The sequence below is a fragment of the Mesoplodon bidens genome (assembly GCF_964165515.1).
Source record: "Mesoplodon bidens genome assembly, contig: HAP1_SCAFFOLD_146, whole genome shotgun sequence".
Lineage (NCBI taxonomy): Eukaryota > Metazoa > Chordata > Mammalia > Artiodactyla > Ziphiidae > Mesoplodon > Mesoplodon bidens.
In genome coordinates this window covers 112,364-134,632 of record NW_027672719.1, presented here as the reverse complement: position 1 = coordinate 134,632, position 22,269 = coordinate 112,364, and the positions used below count along the sequence as shown (strand labels likewise).

The following is a 22,269-nucleotide window of genomic DNA, read 5'->3' as shown; positions in this document are numbered from 1 at the left end:
TCTCTGATCTCACCTTTCACTCTGATTGAACTAAAGACTTATCTGTACATGTTTTACCAGGGAGACATAATTTAATCCAGAGATGTCATCACATACTCTTACATACTCTGCCATTTAAAAATTCTGCTCACGATGGGGGAAGGAGACAGGTGTGCTTTCTGACAGCCCCACTGTTTTTGCACTTCTAGTGGTCACTGGCTTCTCTCTCAGTGCCTTCCTTAAACCCTTCTTAACAAGGGAACAGGATAACAAAGTAATTAAGAGCCTGGTTACAGCCTATGTGTGAACAGAAACATAACCAAGGACATAGAGAATAGACTGGCGGTTGCCAAGGAGGAGGGGGTGGGAGAGGGTTGGATTGGGAGTTTGGGATTAGCAGATGCAAACTGGTGTATATACAGGATGGATAAACAAAAAGGTCCTACGTGGGACTTCCCTGGTGGCGCAGTGGTTAAGAATACGCCTGCCAATGCAGGGGACATGGGTTCAAGCCCTGGTCCGGGAAGATCCCACATGCCAGAGAGCAACTAAGCCGGATGTCACAACTCCTGAAGTCCAGGCACCTAGAGCCCGTGCTCTGCAACAAGAGAAGCCACCACAATGAGAAGCATGTGCACCTCAACGAGAGGAAGCCCGCGTGCAGCAACAAAGGCCAAACACAGCCAAAAATACATACATACATACATACATTTATTTTTAAAAAGTGCATGTATTTAAAAAAAAACCAAAAAGGTCCTACTGTAGAGCACAGGGAACTATATCCTATATCCTGTGATAAACCGTAATGGAAAAGAATATGAAAAAGAATGTACATAAATGTGTAACTGAGTCACTTTCCTGTACAGCAGTAATTAACACAACACTGTAATTCAAGTGTATGTCAATAAAAAATAAAATTTAAAAAAATTGCTAGAAAAATAGTCACATAAGGGGAACTTCCCTGGTGGTCCAGTGGTTAAGACTTTGCCTTCCAATGGAGGGGGTGAGGGTTCAATCCCTCGTCGGGGAGCTAAGATCCCACATGCCTTGAGGCCAAAAAACCAAAATATAAAACAGAAGCAATACTGTAACAAATGCAATAAACACTTTAAAAATGGTTGACAGCATAAAAAATCTTTAAAGAAAAAATTCACATAAATCAGAAACAAATGAAAGATAATAAAGTCCATACATTAAAAAAAAAAAAGAGCATGGGTTCGGGTCACATTGCAACTTCCCACTTACTTATAGCTGTGTAATTCTGGGCAACTCACATAATGTCTCCTCAGACTGTTCATCTATAAAATGGGGATGGTAAGAGTTCCCTACCTCAGAGCGTTGCTGTAATCCATAAACACGGTTAAGTGCCTTGGTAAATGTTTGAGGCTCTCTGGTTATTATGAATTAAAATATGTCAATGGCTTCTGGCCGTGTGATTTATAATAGTTTGATGTTTAACCAAATGGTAAAACTATTCCATTTATTATTCCCATCTCTTTTTAACCCTTAGCCTGCTTTGTTGTTTATGTTTTCTGCCACCACAGAGTGCTAGTTCCAGAAGAGTAAAGGCTTTATTTTGTTCACTGCTGAAAGCAACAGCACCCAGAAAAGTACTGTACATATGAAGCCCTCAGTAAACACTAGCTGAATGAATGGTGCAAAGTGTTACAAGGAAAAGTACACCCAAACTTTCATTATAATAAAAAAGTATAGATAAAAAAATCTTTCTCTAATGGCTTCCAGTCAAGTAACTGAAAACACCATATGCTATAATAAAAACATAAGTAATTTATGAAAATTTGAAGGCAAAAACATAATTTTAAAAGATTTAGACCTATGTTAGGCGTGATAGAGTATGGATGCTTTCTTGAAATTCACAATCAGATCCAAGAGTATCACTTTCAGACTGTTCTAGTACACTGAGTTTACTTTTAGTTGTCTTTGATGAAACAGTCATTATTCTACTCTCTTTCTTAACAAAAATGTGTTTTTTCGAAGACTCACTTTTAATTGGTTTATTAACCAAAGAATTATTTTGCCCAATTCCTTTGCTTTTCTGCTTTACAGGTGAGTCAGAGCAGGAATGCAGGTCCTTCCCAGGTTGTTTCTTAGCAGAGTAGTTTTTGGTCTATTCTCCTGCTTTGCTCATTTTCTCTGAAGAAGACCTGCTATTTCTAGATAATTCCTCTTCTTTTCTTTGACTTCCAGTTCCAGAAATGACGTCTGCTGAAGGAGAACATGTTCTAGCAATGAAATCTTCAAAAGACTCCTGCCGCTGCTCTGTGACTGGGACCCCCAGGTTGTCTTTGGAAGTTTCTAAGGCCTCCTGAGTAGACGCTGGGACACGGAAGGAGTCGAGAGGCAAAGGAATCCTAGCATCACCTGTAATTTTCGGAAAGTGGAGGGGAAGACAAAAGACAAGACAAAAATTCAGTGATGAACAAAGCCAACCATTAAAAAGTAGAGTTCAAAACTTCAGTGTTACTCTGTAATCTTATTATTAACACAGTCAATTGATGAATCAGAAGATTTCAGAGCCAGTTTTTTTTGTAATTATATCTTGCCAAGTGATTCTCAGCTTAACCTAGCTATATCCAAGGCTATGTCCGCTACGTTTTCAGACTTTGGTGATTGGGGTAGTTGTTACCCATTTCCTTTCCCTCACTAAAAATAAAACCCTATTCTGTAGGATAATTAATGTCTTTTCTATCCTCCAGGCACATGTAAACCGTATATAGTTTGTGACCAGACTGTGTTCTCAAGCTGTCAGTTCCCAAGACCGCTCTGAGATGGGCTGATGGGGGCTCCAAGTAAGGCTGGAGGAAAAGCTGACAGGTTTTCCCCTCCCATTCCCATAACCAGGTGATTCACTCTAATATGTTACCTATTAGCTATGTCTGGATTACTTATTTTAAAAATTGTATCAGTATGTGTACCTTCATTAGTGTTCCTTCATTGTAAGCTGACTGCATACAAATAGAAACCTAGATAAAATATGAACAGAATAGACATTTATACAATTTAAAATCTGGAATATTTTCTCTAATGTCTTCTTTCTTCATTAAGGATAGTTTGCTTTAACTCATAAATTTTCTCAAGAACTTCCAGTCTCCTTATTTACAAAAGTACAGTATCATGAAATGGGCACACATTTACTAATCTCAGATTTGGAAAGGATTCCAGAGTCTTCTAGCTCCCGGGCATGTGAACTATTAGAGACTGATCATTATTGTTTTCTCCCTGACTTGGTCATTTCCTTTTTGCTAATCACTCTTAGAATCATTAAGTGCTGTTCTGTCCATTTACTTGGCTATTTTGCATTTGTTATGGGGCACCCTGTTTTGATTCTGATTTTCCTTCTTCAAGTGCCTTCTTTTCTTCTTTAGGTGGACTACTAACAGGAGAATTCATGGGGGGACAACCTAGTAAATGAAAATCTGACTGATCTATACCAGCCATTGTGGCCAACTGCCCAAGCCTAGACGAGAGGAGGAAAGGAGAAAAGACAAAGGTTATTATAATCACAGAAGAGCAGTTTAGATTTCCCCAGACTTACAATCATGAAATACTTCTAAAATCTTTTTTTTTTTTTTTTTGCGGTACACGGGCCTTTCACTCCTGTGGCCTCTCCCATTGCGGAGCACAGGCTCCGGACGCGCAGGCTCAGCGGCCATGGCTCACGGGCCCAGCCGCTCCGCGCCATGCGGGATCCTCCCAGACCTGGGCACGAACCCGTAGCCCCTGCATCGGCAGGCGGACTCTCAACCACCCCGCCACCAGGGAAGCCCTACTTCTAAAATCTTAAAAGCTAACATCCTACTCCAGACTACAAGCCTCTATCTCCCCCAAATCCTCAGCCCTTTCCAGATTCATCCTCTAGGAGACATCCCACTGTCTCACTAGAAGCTTCAATATGTTCCATGCACCCTGTCCACTGCCTGTCACACCTCCATTCCTACACTTCTTTACCACCTTTCCTCCAGTTTCCAAGAATGTGTTTGTTCCTTCCTTCCCAACACCAACACCAATTCATTCACTGACAAAACACCACTCCATCAACTATCAATCTCCACTTCCCTCTTTCAGCAAAATTGCTCCCGGTTGAGAACCACTGACCTTTATCTCCCCTGCAGATTAATAATCATTTTTATGTCTAAGGCAAAGATAACTTTAATTCAAACTTATCAAACAAGCAAAAGAAGTGAAAGATAGGAAAATTCTTATGCATTCCCGACTATTTTCAATGAAAACTGCCTTTAATTTAGTCTTTACAAAACAACTATACCTACTAATTACTCTGTCTACAGGTTACTCTTTTATACTGGGCTCCCCACTCTACCAAAGCAGGCTTCCCTATATGCATTTCTTAAAAAATTTAATTCCTCATTTTAAAATGTCAACTATATTACCTATAATTACACTAAATTTGGCTAAATATAGCCACGTAAGTGATGAAAATTGCTCCAGTTCCTCAGCAAACTACCATTAGAGTCGCAAAGAGAAGAATGCCATGAAGAGAAATGAACTAACCCAGCATCTTTAAGGAGAACCAGGAAAGCATGGAACTTCTGAAAAGAATTCTCAGTGCTGCCCCAAACACCTTCATCATCCAGGATCATGCTTGTCAATGAGTGGGCATGAAGGGCTTCAGACAAAGAGAAAGTTGTGTTTCTTAACTGGGCATTTTCATGTTCCAGCTATACAAGAAGACTGAAAACGTCTGACATGATTTTTTCTCATTGTCATCAAAAGTAGTCTTGCCTTGGGCTTCCCTGGTGGCGCAGTGGTTGCGAGTCCGCCTGCCGATGCAGGGGACACGGGTTCGTGCCCCACTCTGGGAAGATCCCACATGCTGCGTAGCGGCTGGGCCCGTGAGCCATGGCCGCTGAGCCTGTGTGTCTGGAGCCTGCGCTCCGCAACGGGAGAGGCCACAACAGTGAGATGCTAACATACCGCAAAAAACCCCCCAAAAAACAAAAAACAAACAAAAAGTAGTCTTGCCTAGTTTCAAGGTACAAAACTAAAACACTCAAAATGGAATTAATTTATAATTAATGTAACCCTCCGCCAGTAAAGACAGAGACCATATCACATAATAACCAAAACCCACAGGCACCCAACAAAGTTTCCTATATAACACTTAGGTGGTATATAAATAAACCAAAGTTACCGTTTTATTAATGATCTTTCACAAAAGATCACATTTCTAACTGGTTCAATTCATAATGGAGCCTTATTCCACATTAGAAAATGACCTGCTTTAAGTTTCCCTTAAATTAGAAAGTGAATTATAGAATCTGATTTGAACAAAACATATTTCAACTCTGCTGAATGTTAAGAATTAACTTTAGTGAATAAAATATCTAATGCTTACGTTTAAAAGTCCTAAATCATACCCAACCCAATTTATTAAATGTACGATCACCAATATTTTCTTTGGCTTCTTGAACATATTCACCCCCGTGCACTCTTCCCCTTCCGCTCAGCATCTACGCACTTAAAACCCCCTGTAAGCTCAACTCTCGTATTTCTCAGAAAGGCCGTTAATGTTCATGATGCCCCTTTTGCCTTACATGAGCAGGTGCTCAACATTTATTGAATGAGTGTCTGCCAATCCAATGGATGCACTTTCAAAAATTCCTCCCTACACTCACCCTGTGATAAATTATATTTAGATAGAACTTTTTAGATTATGCCCTGCTTTCATGCACATTACCTAATGTAATTCTCATAGTATATATTTTTATCTTTCATTGCATTCTTAGAAGTTTTCCAATATCTTAAATTTATTTAAATGATTCACTTTCCTAATTCATTGCCAGGAGAGTCTCATCATGTCTTTTATGTTACTGTATATACAATACATGCACAGAAAGTGCCTTCTTCCATCAAAGAATCATGAACAGGAAATAAGCTAATGTCATATAAAAGCACACACACACACACACATACACAAAACCAGATTTTCACATCTTTAAAAACATGCTTTCTGGAATATAGATCATATGATCACTAAATACCAGTAAGTGCAAAAGTCCATATGATACCACCGATTTGCAACATATTACAGTTTTAAAGCTTACAAAATATGTGTATATGGCTTAAAATCAAATCAAAATAAAACCAAAACACTCTGAAAAGCAGATGAAACGTGTTTACCTCACTGACTCGTCTATCAGCCTTCAGTCTTATTACTCTTTCCTCCTTTAACTGCTTTAGGCACTCCTCCAGGGTTTCCTAAGCAAACAGAGTCAATATTATAACTAATTCATAGTATAATAACCAAAAGCCTTTCCAGCTATTGGTCTCATCAGGATTTATGGGCAGAGCCAGAAGTGAACTCAGATTTTAGTCTGCTACTGGTCATATCATACCATGCCAGTGAAATGAATGATCAAAATCTATCAAATTTGCAAAGATTTATTTAAATTCCACTCTTTCCAACATAAATTTGTGGCAGGCCACCATAAAAGGCATATGCATATAACATAGTAAGTCAGAAATAAGAAGTTATGACCAAGAAAGAAAAATTCTATTTTTATTTGTGGGTCTCTTTATAGCAGGAAGTCCTATTAACGAACCTGCTTAGCATACCTGAATTGCATAATTGCAGATTCAAAAGCATGTTTTAAAAAAGTAATCACTGGGGCTTTCCTGGTGGCACAGTGGTTCGGAATCTGCCTGCCAATGCAGGGGACACGGGTTCGAGCCCTGGTCTGGGAGGATCCCACATGCCACGGAGCAACTAAGCCCGTGTGCCACAACTACTGAGCCTGCGTGTCTGGAACCTGTGCTCCACAACAAGAGAGGCCGCGATAGTGAGAGGCCCGCGCACCGTGATGAAGAGTGGCCCCCGCTTGCTGCAACTAGAGAAAGCCCTAGTACAGAAACGAAGACCCAACACAGCCATAAATAAATAAATAAATAAATAAATAAATAAAAATAAATTGCCCCCCCAAAAAAACTTTAAAAAAATAATAAAATAATAAATAATAAAAAAGTAATCACTTTTAAAGCAATTTACAGTCAAGCACTGTTCCTGGAGTTCCCTGGGTATTAAATAATCGAATCATCAAAACCCTAAGAGGGGGCTTCCCTACTGGCACAGTGGTTAAGAATCCGCTTGCCAGTGCAGGGGACACGGGTTCGAGCCCTAGTCCAGGAAGAACCCACATGCCTCAGAACAACTAAGCCTGTGCGTCACGACTACTGAGCCTACGCTCTAGAACCCACGTGCCACAACTACTGAGCCCGCGTGCCACAACTACTGAAGCCTGCGCGCCTAGAGCCCGTGCTCTGCAAAAAGAGAAACCACCGCAATGAGAAGCCCGCACACCACTACGAAGTGTAGCCGCCGCTCGACGCAAGCAGAGAAAGCCCGTGAGCAATATCAAACACCCAGCGCAGCCAAAAATAGATAAATAAAATAAATTTATTAAAAAAATCGTACGAGGAAAGAACGATCACTAACTCCATGTTATTTTACAGATGAGGGAAACAGAGGCAGAGAAGTAGAGTAAGTAGAGCAGCACAGCCAAGGTCACACCACTAAGTAGCAGAGCCACACTGTGGACTCAGGAAGCTGGCTGCCATTCCTGCTCACGGCGGTGGTAGTCTTCCCTTCACCAAGGTCACTGAAATAAAATGAACACTGATAAACTATCTTAGGAGTTTTAGGAACTAAGACACTTCGCTCCTTGAAGTGGGGACACTGCTTGCAATAGGCAGAATTCTGACAGAGCCCCCAAGATGACCACTTACTGAAGTACACAAACCTTCCACTTATCCAATCAAACTCTAAATGTAGGTGCTGTAGTGAAGGGATTTTGCACATGGAATTAAGGTTCAAAATCAGTTGATCTTTTAAGATAGGGAGATTATTTTAGGTGGATGTGGCCTACTCAGGCACCCCATGAAAAGGACCTGAACTCTTCCTGAATTGAAGTACAAAAGGGACAAAAGGGAGACTCTCCATTGCTGGCTCTGAAGAAGTCCAATGCTGCGGCAGAGAAGGCAAGCGAGAGGCCTCTAGGAGCTGAAACTCTCCCCCGACTGACAGCCAACAAGGAAATGGGGACCTCTGTCCTGCAACTCCAGAATCTGAATTATGCCAACAAGCCGGAAGAAGCCTGTAGGCATTCTTTCCCAGAGCCTCTGGACGCTAACACAGCCAGACTGACATCTTGATTTCAGCTCTGTGGCCCACACAAACTATGGTGAACATCCAATGTTTGGGGCTCAATATCTTACACTTAAATTTCACGTGCTTTAACACTCTCAGGAGGGAACCCACATGTTCCCGTGTATATCTGAGCAGGAAGCCCAGTCACGCTGTGCCTGGACTTCTGACCTACAGAACTCTGAGCTAGTCAAACAGGTATTGTTTTCAGTCAGTAAGAGTGTAGTAAAAGAATTAATATTCTACTCAACCTCCAGGTTCGTGAACAAAATAAATGATTGTCATTGTTTTAGGCCACTGTTTTGGGGTGGTTTCTTATGCAGTGATAAACAATCATAATACCTATACTTATGAAAACAGTAAGGTATATTTATACATGTTAACTGCTTTGAACAAAAAGAGTGAGGAACTCTATTACCTGCCATCATTGGGAGAGGAGCTGGTATCACTTTCTGGAGAGTAGCTTTTGGTACCTAACAACAATCCTACATCAGGAGTTTACCCTAAGGAAATCAAAGATGTGGGCAAAGATTTATCTACCAACATGATGTCATAAGATTGGTTATAACCAAACCCTAGAAGAAAGCTAAGAGCCTCTGAATTGGGACTGGTTTAAATAAAAACAGCTCATCGTCTGAAGGAATGCGTTATGAAGCCACTAAGAATGACAAGAGGTCTCAACCAGAGTTCATGAATGGGCTTCAGGAGTGCTACATTCAAAATATATCTGTGCGTTTTTCCTGGGAGATGATGCATAAGCTTAATCAAATTCTCTGATGTAGAAGAGTAGTTAGTGACATGGCAAAATATTTCGGATACTTTTTTAAGACAAAAGAGCAGATTAGGTGTGTGTACATGCAGAGGTGGCTTTTATTTCCTTCAAGAAGTTGTTCATTGTTTTCAAACATTTGCTCAATGAACATATATTTTTATATTCAGAACATGTTTAAAAAATTGAGAGTCTAAGAACTTCAAATTCTTTAATGTTTCATTACCAAACCCAGTCAAGTTTTCAATGAGGAAAAAGGGAAAAAAATTGCAAAATTCCTCTACTTTTAATATAATGGTTTAATCAATCTTCTAAAACTGATTTCAAAGAAATTCTAAACAAATAAACAAAAAAACAAAAAACCCTCAGCACGGTCAGAGGAAGGTAGACTAAAATTCCTGACTGGTTCTAGATAGCACATCAAAGTGCAATTACATGCAACAGTTTCTCCCTCTAATGGAGGGAATTAGAACACAGTGTTCAATTTTTGTGAAAAAGTGTACCCTCCTCCTACAAAGTATTCAGAATTCATGTCCCTTACATGGAAATATGGAACCAAAAAAGTTAGAAAGTAAAATTGCTTGATATTCTATTACTTAAATAAGACTAATGATAAGGCTTTGGAATAATTTTCCTTCCTGCCATCTGCTCTCCATTCCACCCTTCTGTACACCGGCTAGGGTGATTTTTCTGGGACAAAGCTCCCATCATATTGGATATCAAATTTTATGTTCAACTTTTCTCCATTTAACATTGAAATCAATCATTTCTCCTATAATCAGGGGATTCATAACCTTGATTTTTTTGTGTGGGCTACAAAATATTCCACTGAGTGGGTTTACTGGTTAACCATTTTACACATTTAAATTCTTTCCAACTTTTCAATATTATCAGACAAAATAACCGTTTTTATGCATGAAGGCTTTTTTCCATATTGAGAATAACATTCTTACAATAAATCCATAAAAATGAGTTTGAGATCAAAGCAAATGAACATTTTTAAGGCTCTGAGGTACCTATCTCCAGACTTCTTTCCAAACGATTTCTGAGATTTTACACTGCCATCAGCGATGTATCACTTGGTATATAACCTCTACTATAACTGTTGGCTTACTTCCTCACTGAGAGTGCAAGTTATTTGAAGATAGGGGGTGTATTTTATTAAGGTTTATCCCCAGCACCTGTGCCTAGCACAACGTAGACGGTCAATAAATAATTGCTTAATAAGGAGAATCCCTGCCACACACATACATATAAGATGTACGTGTGTGAAAGACAGACTGTGTGTTTTTCTCTAACTGGATAGATGAAAACTTGTCATCTTCTTTAATGTGCAATTTTTTTGCTTATAATTAGTAATTAAATTTCTCTTTTAGATTATATTGTAAATATTCAGATTCTCTGAGGCAAATGGGCCTGGCACTACCCATTAGCTACATAACCTTGGACAAGTTGTATAACTCTAGGCCTCAACTTCCTCATCTATAAAATGGAGATAAGCTCCCATATTACAGAGCTCTTGTGAGAATTACATGAGTTAAAACACATATAAAATTAGAAGAGTGCTTGGTACATAGAATATGTGCAATTAATGCTGAATGAATGAACATGCGAATGCAAACAGTAGTGAAGGGCTTAAAATGAAACGGTCTCATCCCACTCCCACATCCAGCACTCAAGAATCGACCGATTCTTTACGCAGTTTTTAATTGTAAAATACGATATGTGTACTGAGAAGTGCACAGAACAAAACTGTCAATGTGACAAATAAAAAGAGAATACTTACATAAGCACTACTAGAATCTGTCAGCATCGCAAAAACCCCCCATATCCTTTTCTCATCACAAGCTCCTTCCCTCTTCCCGGTTAAACACCAACCTCACTTCTTGACAGTCATTTCCTTTAACCTGCATGCATCCCTAACAAAAGAGTTTAGTTGTGTCAACATCTAACTTTATGTACAGGATCATAGTATATGAAGTCTTTTCTATCTTATTTCTTTCTCTCAACATTGGTTTAAAAAATTCATCCACATTGCTGCCTGTAGCTCTAGTTCATTCAATTTTATTGCTGGATAGTTTTCCCACTGTACAAATACACATCATTTATTTAATTTTTGACTCTTAATGGACATTTGGTTTGTTTTCAGTTTGTGCTAATGCAAATCATGGACAGGAATCCTGCTGTACCCATTATTCTGGTGCATTTACATAGGGCAGGGGTGAGGGCTGCTGACTACACCTCGTTCCATACTGTGCCAGTGTCACTGCCCTTGTGCAGGGTGACCACATACCCCAAGGCGCCTTGGGGTGTTCCAGTTTATACCTGTTGTCCTGATGTTACAGCATTAGAGTGCCTCTTTTATATACCTTCAGTTGACGGAGAGGGCTAAATGCTTTCCAAAGTAGTTGTGTCGATTTATACTCCAGTATAAACAGGGTAGAAGATTCCCATAGTACTTCAGGTCTACAATACCTGATACTACCAGACTTTTTATTTATGTATTTGTCAATCTGATTGACATGTAGTTTCCTTGGTTTTGACTCACTTTTCACTTGTTACTTAATGAAGTCGTACACTTTTCTGTGTTTACTGGCTGTATGGATTTCCTTTTTTATGAGGTTTACGTCAACTATTGTTATTTTTTATTATTTTATTATTATTATTTACTTTTGGCTGTATTGGGTCTTCGTTGCTGCGTGCAGTGCAGGTTTTCTCTAGTTGCGGCGAGCGGGGGCTACTCTTCATTGCGGTGGCTTCTCTTGTTATGAAGCACAGGATCTAGGCGCGCAGGCTTCAGTAGTTGTGGCACATGGGCTCAGTAGTTGTGGTTCACGGGCTCTAGAGCACAGGCTCCGTAGTTCTGGTGCACGGGCTTCGCTGCTCCGTGGCATGTGGGATCTTCCCGGACCAGGGCTCGAACCCGTGTCCCCTGCCTTGGCAGGCAGTTTCTTAACCACTGCACCATCAGGGAGGTCCAACTATTGTTATTTTGAATTCTTCTCCATTTCCAAGTAATACTCTTCCATGACTATTTTCTCACTAAATTGGAGGCATTATCTGTTCACTTTCTAACTTACTAATAAGCGTTTAGTTCCTCTACACTCTTTCCTACGTCCACACTGCTCAGTAAAGTTATGGCATCATGAGTTATTCCACTGCTCATGATCTCTTTCACTTGTAGTGATATACTTAAAAACCTACATTGTTGATCAACTAGAAACTCTCTCAACGTCACGCTTTGTAAAATGAGGACATTCATAGCATCTTCCCTTTTTTCTACCTTCTGTCTACCTTCCAAACCTAGCTGTTATGTTGTCAAAGTTGAAATTTATATTCTGTTCTATGTGCAGTTAAGTCTTCTGTTATTTGAGAGTCAGTACGGAGTAAGGTTTAAGAGAACAGGCAGAGAGCCTAAACTCAAAGCCTCGATCCAACCTTAAATTAGGTACAGCCTGGGCAAGTTCCTTCCCTGTCTTAGCTTCCTGTTCTCAAAAGTGGGAATGATATTAGCACCAACCTCATAAGGCTATTCAGAGGATTAAATGAGTTAATATATGCAAAAACACTTAGAGCCTAATATATACTAAGTACATACTAGTACACAATACATTTCAGTACATACCAAGTTAATACTAATACATACTAAGTATAGTTTACTTTAGTTATTTGTGATTACATGCACGTTGACAATAAAAGCTGCAAACCAAGACAGTATTGCCATTATTACAATGAAATTAATATTGCCCACTGCAGATGTACTGTGTCTCTGTGTATAGACTACACCTCGTTCCATACTGTGCCAGTGTCACTGCCCTTGTGCAGGGTGACCACATACCCCAAGCCGCCTTTGGCTGTTCCAGTTTATACCTGTTGTCCTGATGTTACAGCATTAGAGCGCCTCCTTACACTATTGAAGTGTAAGGAGTTTGGACAAGTTCTGGTTTGGACAACAAATTAGATACGTGGTCATTACCCGTGTGTCACTGAAAAGGGGGACATCTATAGTGTCAAGTTGAAGTGGATTCTTCCCTTCCTCACCAATACTAGGTTAAAAATCAACCATAGTTCAGTGTGCTTCAGGTTTATGTCCGTATAGCCTTTTCTCCTCTGGAGTTCAAGTTCCTTCTCCTCTTCCTCTCCCTCCTCCCTTCCAACAGTGCCTAACACCTAGTAAGTACAATATGCCTCAAGGTGTTTCTAAGCTCTCAATCACACAATCAATAGAAGCCTCTCCACTCTAGACTAGCTGCAATCTGCACTGAATCCCCTATTACCTTCCTTCTTGGTTTATTGCCTCATTTTGCTGGATTATGTCTATAAATAGCTTAAGGTGTAGCACAGGAGGTCAATTTTTCAAATTTCTTTGGGTACAAAATATCTTCTTCAGCTTCCACGTATGACTGATAGTTTGGCTGGATACAAACCCCTAGGGTGAAAATTATGTGCCTGAAAAACTTTGGAGGTATCTTTCTAATGCCTTCCAGGATCCATGGTGCTCATGACAAGTATGATAAAGTCAGATTTTAACCTTTTTTTTTAGGTGACCAGTATTTTTCTCTCTGGAATGGATGTATCCTCTCAGTATTTTATTCTATTTTAATTTATTTTTTCAGTATTTGAAAGTTTCACAATGAAGGGTGCCTAGGTATGAGTCTATTCTTGCTCATCTTGCGTAACTATTTTCAATCTGAGGCCTGATGTCTACTTTCAGCTGTGGGGAATTTTGTTGCCCTTTGACAGCTTCCCTCCATTGTTTTTCTGGGTCTGGAGTTTCTAATAGTAACATGTGGGATCTCCCAGATGCAGCCTCTCTAACATATTTCTATCACATTTTCCATTGTGTCTTTCTTTCTTATATACTGAGAAATTTTTTAAATTCCTACTGAATTTATTTCAGCACCCATATTTTCATTTCCAGGAGAACTCTCTTGCTTTCTGACCATTCTCCTTTTCATTAATACCCTTGTCTTATTTTATAGTTGCTAGCTCTTTCTAAACCTCTCTCAGGATACTAATTAGGGTTTTTTCTTAAATTATTCTGTTCCCTAAATTGTCCCTGGTCCTACTAGGATATGTTTGCACTCTTTCCCCCTCTCTCATGTTGTAAGCTTTACTCAACAGGCAAATGACACTTATTTTCTATTTAAGAATGAGCGCAGGAAGCTCCCTGAAGTCAACGATTGATTGGCTTCTTATGAAGGAAGAAGCGGGCAGTAACTGTAACAGGATCTCCCCCAAACACAGTTTTCTAGGGTGTAAAAACTCATACTAGCTGCCCCAGTTCTCGCCAGTTTCACTGTTTTCAAAATGAAATCATCTCATTTCAGGAGGGTGAGGGCGGGGCTGGGAGTCCACTCCTCCAAACACAACCCTTCAATGAGCTCCCCTATCTCAGTCACACTTTTAACTAACTCCACCCTCTCTCCTACATGCGCACCTGAGCATGGGGCTACTTTTTCAGGTGGGGTCAGAATCCTCCTCAGTTGCACGTGGTCCCTGTGCATATTCTAGGTGATGCTTTTCCTCTGTTCTACTGCTTCAGTTTCATACTCTTCCACCTGTCTTCTGTCTTTCAAAACTATGTTGAAATCTCTTGATTGTTGTGGGCATATATACTTAAACACTTTGATACCATCACTGTAGTGTCTTGTCAAAACAGAGAAGAGGACTTCCCTGGTGGCGCAGTGGTTGGGAGTCCGCCTGCCGATGCAGGGGACACGGGTTTGTGTCCCGGTCTGGGAGGATCCCACATGCCGCGGAGCGGCTGGGCCCATGAGCCATGGCCGTTGAGCCTGCGCGTCCGGAGCCTGTGCTCCTCGACGGGAGAGGCCACAACAGTGAGAGGCCCACATACCGCAAAAAAAAAAAAAACAACAAAACAGAGAAGAGCTAAAAGATCTCAGTGCATTCTGAATCTGCTATTCTGTGGTCCCAGTGTTTAAACTTCTTGGACTTCCCCAGTGTCTATTACTGCTTTTACAAATACAATCTTGTGGTCTATTCGTGAAGGAAATGAATACACCACATCTAAAATAACAAGGAATGCAGGTTGGATGCTCTAGGGTCTTGTCATACTCTGCCATTTACTAATAAACCACTTACGTTCTACAAATTGTAGGTGCTCATGTATAAAACGAAAGGGAGTAACTCTACAGGAACTATAGATTTCTCCTACTCTAACATTTCATAATTTTCTAAGTTCTTTTCTTAAAATTTCTCTATATTATCATTAATTTTAATTAAAAAATAAAAATCTAACTTTCTCTTTTGAAAATCAAAGAGTAATTCCCGTAGTCGTACAATAATGGGATAAATAGTTCTGAAACCTGTCAAGTGTCATGTTTCATATGAAGAGAAAATCATACTAAATAATTTTAAAAAATTAAACATGGACTTTGTAGCACAAAAACAAGGTCCCCCACAAATGGTGTTCCTTTATTTACTAGAAATGTTCAGCTCTGCATTAAAGTTGAAATAAAATAAATATATTAATTTTGAGGTGTAAAAATTTCTTATAAAAATCAATTTTTCTTTTCTGTCCATACAAACAAAAGTAAGGAATGACATTAGAGGTCAGGATGATTTGGTAATAGAATGTAGCTTCTTGATATTTTTGATTTTAGGAAAGGAGACTATCAACATCAAAACTTTTTTCAACTTTACTTTTATTTAAAATGAGGCCATATTTTCCTCTTATAAAAAGAGAGTTCAACTAGAACTGTCCATTTTCTCATCTGTAAAACAAGAGCACTGAATCAGCTGACTGTATTCATTCAGAACTCAATTTCCTTATCTTATGATCACTAAGGTTCTCCCTAAATCTAATATACTAAGGTTCTAAGGAAAGGAAAATATATTACTAACAACATGTTTTGATTTTAATTTCTTAGAGTTCAAATGTCCACCATTCACCTTGGTCTAAGCTTAAGGAATCATTCAAGGGGATACAATGCAGATGGCATGAGAAAACAGAACCCTCACACAAGCTGTGCTGTGTTGCAATCAGCCTTCCGTTTGAAAAATAATCTTCTCTATAGCTTTAAAGTGATAACTTTGTACCTGCAATACTTCTTGTTTCAAATGGATTTTCTCTGGCTCCTCCTGAACACGTTCTGAGGAATCATCGACCTCTTCGATTTCTGAGGAGGAAGGACTCCCTACTGTCACCGTCACAGGAAATTCTGATGGACCTGAGTGTCACAGGAAGATAGGAAACCATAGAGTTGTTAAACTAAAGTGCAAAGAAAGAAGACAAGATTGCATAAAAGACAACACAAGCCAGATACCAAATATCCAAATATTAGAGGACATTTAACAAAAGTGATCTGAGGTATCATTATTTATAAATGTCTCTCACTGCTCTTTAGTATAAAACAGGCAATGACTAAGTAAAAGTACAGTAACTTATTTTTGCTATGTTACTGTACAGACCTCTGTTGTACGTGGTTAGGATTAGTAATGGGAATTGCCCATATTATTTTATTAAGTTTCTTTCACAGAAGCCAAGTGAAGATCCAAGGTAAACATTTTTTCTCAAATCAATTTTATACTGCAAATGAAAAATTTATTTTTCACCATCAGACAAAAACAGTCTGGAAGAAAATGTAGTTTTTCAGAGGAAAATACATCAGTAAAGGGACTGATGAATAATCAGGAAGTCAACATATCTAAGCTGTGAATAATAGACATTAGAATTTAAAAAAATAAATCACATACACATACACAACTAAAACTGACCCATCAAAAATTTCATCTTCTCACCACCCTTAAGCCAAAACTAGGGCAACAATTCTCCCAGCAAGCTTCACTGCCACTGCAATGTTGTTCAATAGGACATTTCCAAACATTTAAAAACTGACCTGGCCACAACCCCATAAAAGTCTACAGATCATAAAGAACTGTGCTGGGATTATATAACCACGAAGAAGACAAGTCACTAGGACATCATTTTGACAACAAGCAGCAAACCCTGCAGCATAGGAAAACCCTAACAAGAGAACGTGGTGCACACCCCTCTCTCTGGGAATGCAAGGCCAGGACTGACACCCAAGATGCTCTTCTCTCAACCTCAGCAGTGGTCCCTTTCACAGAGCCACTATGCAGTCTCCCAAGACCACTGGGAAGGAGAATCTGATACTGACAGTATTCGCTTGCCACGAGGCCATAAGCGAGGGAATGTGTGTGGCCTTGGTGAGAGAGCAGAGGTTTGGGAGATGTTGCTTTATATTGGCTTTCAGATCAGGAATTTGTACATATAGCCCGCAAACAACGTTTCTTGAAAACATGTGAACATTCTTGAGTATGACAGCTCCATGTGAGGGGTCAGAAATGGCAGTCAAGTTCGTTTCACTGGGTAACAGCTGATTTGCGGACTGGAAAACAGGCTTCCTTGTTTACAGACATAACCATAAGGCTGCCAGTTGTGCGCCAAATCCACACAACTACACAGTTGCATTGGGAGAGCGACCAAACATGTTTTACATGGATTTATTTCAGAGAGGGAAATGCTTCTTGTAAGGCTCTGTCAGTTTAAAAAGCAAGAAGAATGACCATCCACCTTTCCCAATTCAAGCCCTATATATCATAAATATGATAGCTACACACCACCAACTGATTACATACATCACGAGCTTTGATGAATGGAAAGCCCCTAAAAAGATAGCAACAAAACGAAGTTAGATCTTCATGTAAATACATCACCAGTTAAACCCAGTTAATACAACTATTTAGTAGTATGAACAGTATCCATACAGAATTGTGTATAAAAATAAATAAGCTCAAAACAAGGACCTGGAGGGCTCTGCTACGGAGAAAACACAACAGAATTCAGCCTACTGGCTTGCTAATAACTCTCTGAACTGCTGAGAGGCCCCTTCAGCTCCTATGTTCAGGACGGTTGAGATGTCAGCCTCTCTTCTTTAAATGGTGATATTAATCGTTCTCTAATTTACCACCCTGCGTGACGAGGATGGACCTGCAATTAAGTGTCTCAGGAAGAAGTCAGGAAACCACAGAGCTGTGAAACTCAAGTGCAAACACTGGGGATTCAACACTATAGTTTATGCAACAGCAATTCACATTACCATTTGCAAAAAAGTAGTCGGTTGTCCAGTGGGGATTAGAAACATCCATTTAACATGAGCAACTGAACAGATATTTTACACAGTAACTACTTCAAGTACTATTTAAAATCAATTCTCTTTGTTTTCTTAAGCAATTGTTAATCCTCAATTTCCTGATTACTACCAAGTAAGTCGCCTGAAGATCATCTAGAGCCATCTATTTCACTTAGCAAGCCTAAAGCTATAATTCAACCATTTTATTTACTGTTCTGTGACAATTACTATGAACAGCTATCCCCTGGATAAGAAATCAGGTAATGCTAGTTTGACTCACTAAATCTGATTTACTGAGTTAATAAGCCAGTTGATTTAGAAGAGGTCTAATGCATATTTTTCATCCATTCTGCATTAAACTATTTCCCATGCCTAAAATGTCTTTTTTCCCATTCGTACGTATCCAAATTCCTACTTCTGTGCTGTAGGGCTTCGCTCAACTACATCTGCCTTTAATGAAACTTTTCTCACATGCACAATTGGTGATCATTTTAGTCTCCTCAAGACTCCCACGGAGTTACCTCTGTTGTGACACTTGAGAAACAACTTGAAACTCCCAATTACTTTTAATTTTTCTTCCTTAGAAGGCTCATTAGGCAGAAGCCATGTGTGAGTTACCTTTTTTCCCTACACAAAGCACCAGAGACCACCCACATAATACAAGTTCCAAAATAAAGAACTCTAAATGACTGAAAAAGACAGGGAATGCAAACAGGTTACCTGTTGCTTTTTGCACTTTCTGCAGGACACAATGGCCGGAAACCAGACACTCCAGGTGGTAGCGCTTCAGGAGGGTAACATTCTTGACCAGCAGAGTGTTTCCTTCCATTACTTACAGGCTTCTTTGTGGCCAAGACTACGTTTGACAAAGCATGAAAACAAGGACTCAAGATGCACCAAAGGTCTACAGAGCAACTGACACACGTGCACACGTCGAAAGGAATCAAAAAGGCACTTGACAATGATGCCAAGCCCATTAAAAAGAGGATCGGTTTTGTACAAAGGTTTTACATAAGCCAGCATTTTAAAAAAATATAAGTTCTCTACAGTAACAAGTTATTTTAACTAAAACAAAAGTATTGAGATGTGCAGAAATGCAAAAATAAAAGTTTTAAAAAAATCCCAAAGTATGATACATTTTATGTATCATGTAGAAACACTCAAGTTTCCTGAATCGTAGAACACCTTTGGCATTTCTGAATCTCAAGGACACAGAAACACAGATACACCCATGACTTCTGCCAAACAGAATCTTCAGAAGTAGACCAAAAGTTAAATTTAAGATGAATTTTTCTATGTAAAAACAATACAAGTTATAAGGCTGCAAGTTGCTGGGGGGTAGGTGAGTCAATTTTACCCTCCTATAAGCCTGTCAACCTTCACTGCTCCTTTGATTTCATATAGAAAACACACAAAAAAACAAATGAAACCCACTGGATGAAAGAGTGAAATGTGGAGACTTACCCTATATTTCAGTAGTAAAGAGGCATTTGGTTGCAAAAACTAGACCTACGTGTTAATATTTTACTTAGAACAAGCCATATATTAAAATTCACATTTAAATATTTAATTTGAATTTACTGAAAACAAACATCATAGGTTAAAATGGTTATATTTATCCTTCAAAGCTACTGTATTTTATGTTATTTTATTTATTTATTTTAATAGATCTTGATTGGAGTATAATTGCTTCACAATTCTGTGTTAGTTTCTGTTACACAACAAAGCGAATCAGCCATATGCATACACATGTCCCCATATCCCAACCTCTTGAGCCTCCGTCCCACCCTCCCTATCCCACCCCTCTAGGTCATCGCAAAGCACCAAGCTGATCTCCCTGTGCTATGCTGCTGCTTTCTACTATATTTTAGCAGCATTAGGATGCAGGGTAAAATGGAGTGTATGCGGTAATATAGGACAAATATTTCATAGAGTGTAGCTTATTGATAATCAACACACGATCCTGTGTGATTTACATGCCTCTTAAAAATATATAGGAGCTCAGTTCATTTTGTGCTATTTTATTGTGTTTTAACTTAATTGCCATCAAAAAAAATGTTTGTATGCATATGGTATGTATGTGTATACCCTTCCTTTCCTTTCAGAAACTAATGCAAATACATTTGTATTAAAATTTTTTTAATTACACTTTTCTTGTTAGGAGATTAAAAAATTTCTAATAAAAGTTCCCATCTTTTATTAGGCATACATAAGTACAATATAAATGTGACACAATTCACACCATTATTTCACCCCTATACTCACCTGGATCTAGGTATATACCCAGATACTGATTTGGCTTACTTCTATGTCTCCAAATAACTGAGGCAAACACAAAAAAAAGCCCAAGAAATAAAATTACTCTTAAAAGAGCTCAATGAGTTTGTATACTTCAGTTACATTTCCACTTTGTTTAATCATGCTAACTAAAAAAAAATGTTTAACTGTTCTCATTCCATGATGCCCTATTATTCTGTACTAGTTTTACAGAATTCCTAATATGTTTTACATATACATGTTTTATTTATATAGATTTCCATTTCTAATATCATAGCAAAAGTCAAGGTAGCTATTTTAAGAATGCTTTACATATGATATAAATTTTTAATAATAATATCTAATTAGTGTGATATCACAAATCTTAACTTCTTTGAATGTACTATTTGATTATTAAAATATCACTCTCTTGAAATAACAATTGGCAGACGATCATAAGCTTTTTTTTGACTTCATAAACACTCTTAACAACTTATTTAATACACTGTTGTCCAAGCAAGTTGATGAATAGAGAATCAAAAACATACAACTTTAAGTAGAAAAAAAAAAGCTGTATTTATGAAGATGTTTACAATAGTTTATTTTAGGTTATTTCCAATTTTTCACCAATTTAAAAACTTGACCAACTCAATGAAACCTTGTGAATGCAATGTTAAAAAGTATAACTATGAATTACAGAATTGAAATTTAGTATGAAAAGATAAGAATGGCAAATTATAATGAAGCTATGTGGAACTATGTTTATAGACAGAAGGAAGAGAAAATTAAAATGTAAATATTGCTTGATAGGATAATGGGATTAGAGGTGGTCTCTTAAATTTTTCTTTTTTATGCTAATACAATACCTTTATAAACCCCAAAAATCTTCAAACAACACATTTTTTAAAAATTGTGGTAAACGACACAAAACAGAAAATTTATAATTTTAACCATTTTAAAGTGGACCGTTCAGTGATATGAAGAAGTTTTAAAACTTTCAGAGGGCACCTGAATAAAAGATGTGTTGTCCACTGGTGATTTTAATGTATCTGGTATATAACTAAAGTCACCACAAAACTCTTTGTGGGAAATTGGCAGATCATAAACATAAACAATTTATTTTGCTTTTTATTAAACCTTATTGTTTTGCTGTTTCAAAATTCAAATTTACTCACAAGAAAGAGTCAGTTTCATATTAGATTTGGTTTCACAAATGCTGCTCCTGCTATTCATTCTTATCTCCAAAAAAAAAAGACTATTGTGACTAACGATAATATGTTACAGAAAATAAGAAGTTAAAAGGTTTTCAATCTGCATATCTGGGAACCTAAATTAAAGCATCACACAACATTTTCAAAAACAGAAAAGCCATTTGATTTGACTCAAATCTTAGTTTTAAGATGGCAGAAAGTACCTTGATAATTTTCTTTTAAGAAAGAAAGAAAACCAAGCCATTAAAGAGGAATTCTTCCGAGAGAACTGAAACATGTTATATACCTCTGACTTGGCACTCCTTCCATCTGGAGAACTTGTTTGGTAACTGTTTTCATCACAGAATGATCTAAAGTAAAATGAATTGAAATTAGAGTAATTATTTTCCAATGAGTGGCTATTTCCATTTAAAACCAAAAGCCAACTAATTATTGCTTTTCCCATACATTTAAATATGAAATCTACATTATATAATTATACACTTATTTCCCCCTTTGTGTATTCTAATTTCGTCCTCAGAAACCTAAGATGCCATCTTGCAGACTGCCCACAGTGGCTACTATTTTGGCAGCAGCAAAGGTCAACTTGAAACATTTTGCATCTGAAGTGGCTTTGGATACCTTTGGATACAAAGTACAGTCTGAGCACCGTCCAGACGCTTAGATACCTAAAGAGCATCTAAGATATCAAACCAGGGCATCCAAGATAACAAACCAAGTCCTGATATTCCCTCAAAAGCTGCTCCTCCCATCAGC

General features: G+C 38.4%; 1 protein-coding gene and 1 long non-coding RNA gene across 3 annotated transcripts in view; one reads left to right on the top strand and one right to left on the bottom strand.

Moving 5' to 3' along the window:
• LOC308609762 overlaps positions 1-2,450 on the top strand; it is a 35,229-nt gene extending 32,779 nt beyond the window's left edge. Inside the window, exon 3 of the long non-coding RNA XR_014014342.1 lies at positions 2,188-2,450. This is a non-coding gene — a long non-coding RNA (uncharacterized lncRNA). The remainder of the gene's footprint in view (positions 1-2,187) is intronic.
• A 3,688-nt stretch (positions 2,451-6,138) lies between these two features.
• LOC308609785 (uncharacterized protein) lies at positions 6,139-21,822 on the bottom strand. 2 transcript variants are annotated; one of them, XM_081259089.1, is made up of 6 exons: positions 21,800-21,822; positions 20,312-20,368; positions 18,767-18,902; positions 15,990-16,120; positions 10,714-10,846; positions 6,139-6,216 (listed from the first exon to the last, which is right to left on the bottom strand). In XM_081259089.1, exons 3-5 carry the CDS (start codon positions 18,873-18,875, stop codon positions 10,769-10,771), a joined length of 318 nt encoding a protein of 105 aa, XP_081115215.1. In that variant the 5' UTR covers positions 18,876-18,902; positions 20,312-20,368; positions 21,800-21,822; the 3' UTR covers positions 6,139-6,216; positions 10,714-10,768. The 2 variants fall into 2 exon arrangements, with proteins under 2 accessions (XP_081115215.1, XP_081115216.1); XM_081259090.1 differs by lacking the exons at positions 20,312-20,368; positions 21,800-21,822 and having other exon boundaries at positions 18,767-18,912.
• Positions 21,823-22,269: the final 447 nt, after the last annotated feature.

Excerpts from the sequence above, each read along its gene's own strand:
- LOC308609785 (XM_081259089.1), bottom strand. The coding sequence starts at position 18,875 with ATGGAAGGAAACACTCTGCTGGTCAAGAATGTTACCCTCCTGAAGCGC. Across the intron at positions 16,121-18,766 it reads GAAAGTGCAAAAAGCAACAG|GTCCATCAGAATTTCCTGTG; the intron begins GTAACCTGTTTG and ends TGTGACACTCAG. Across the intron at positions 10,847-15,989 it reads TGAAACAAGAAGTATTGCAG|GGATGCATGCAGGTTAAAGG; the intron begins GTACAAAGTTAT and ends CTCTTTTGTTAG.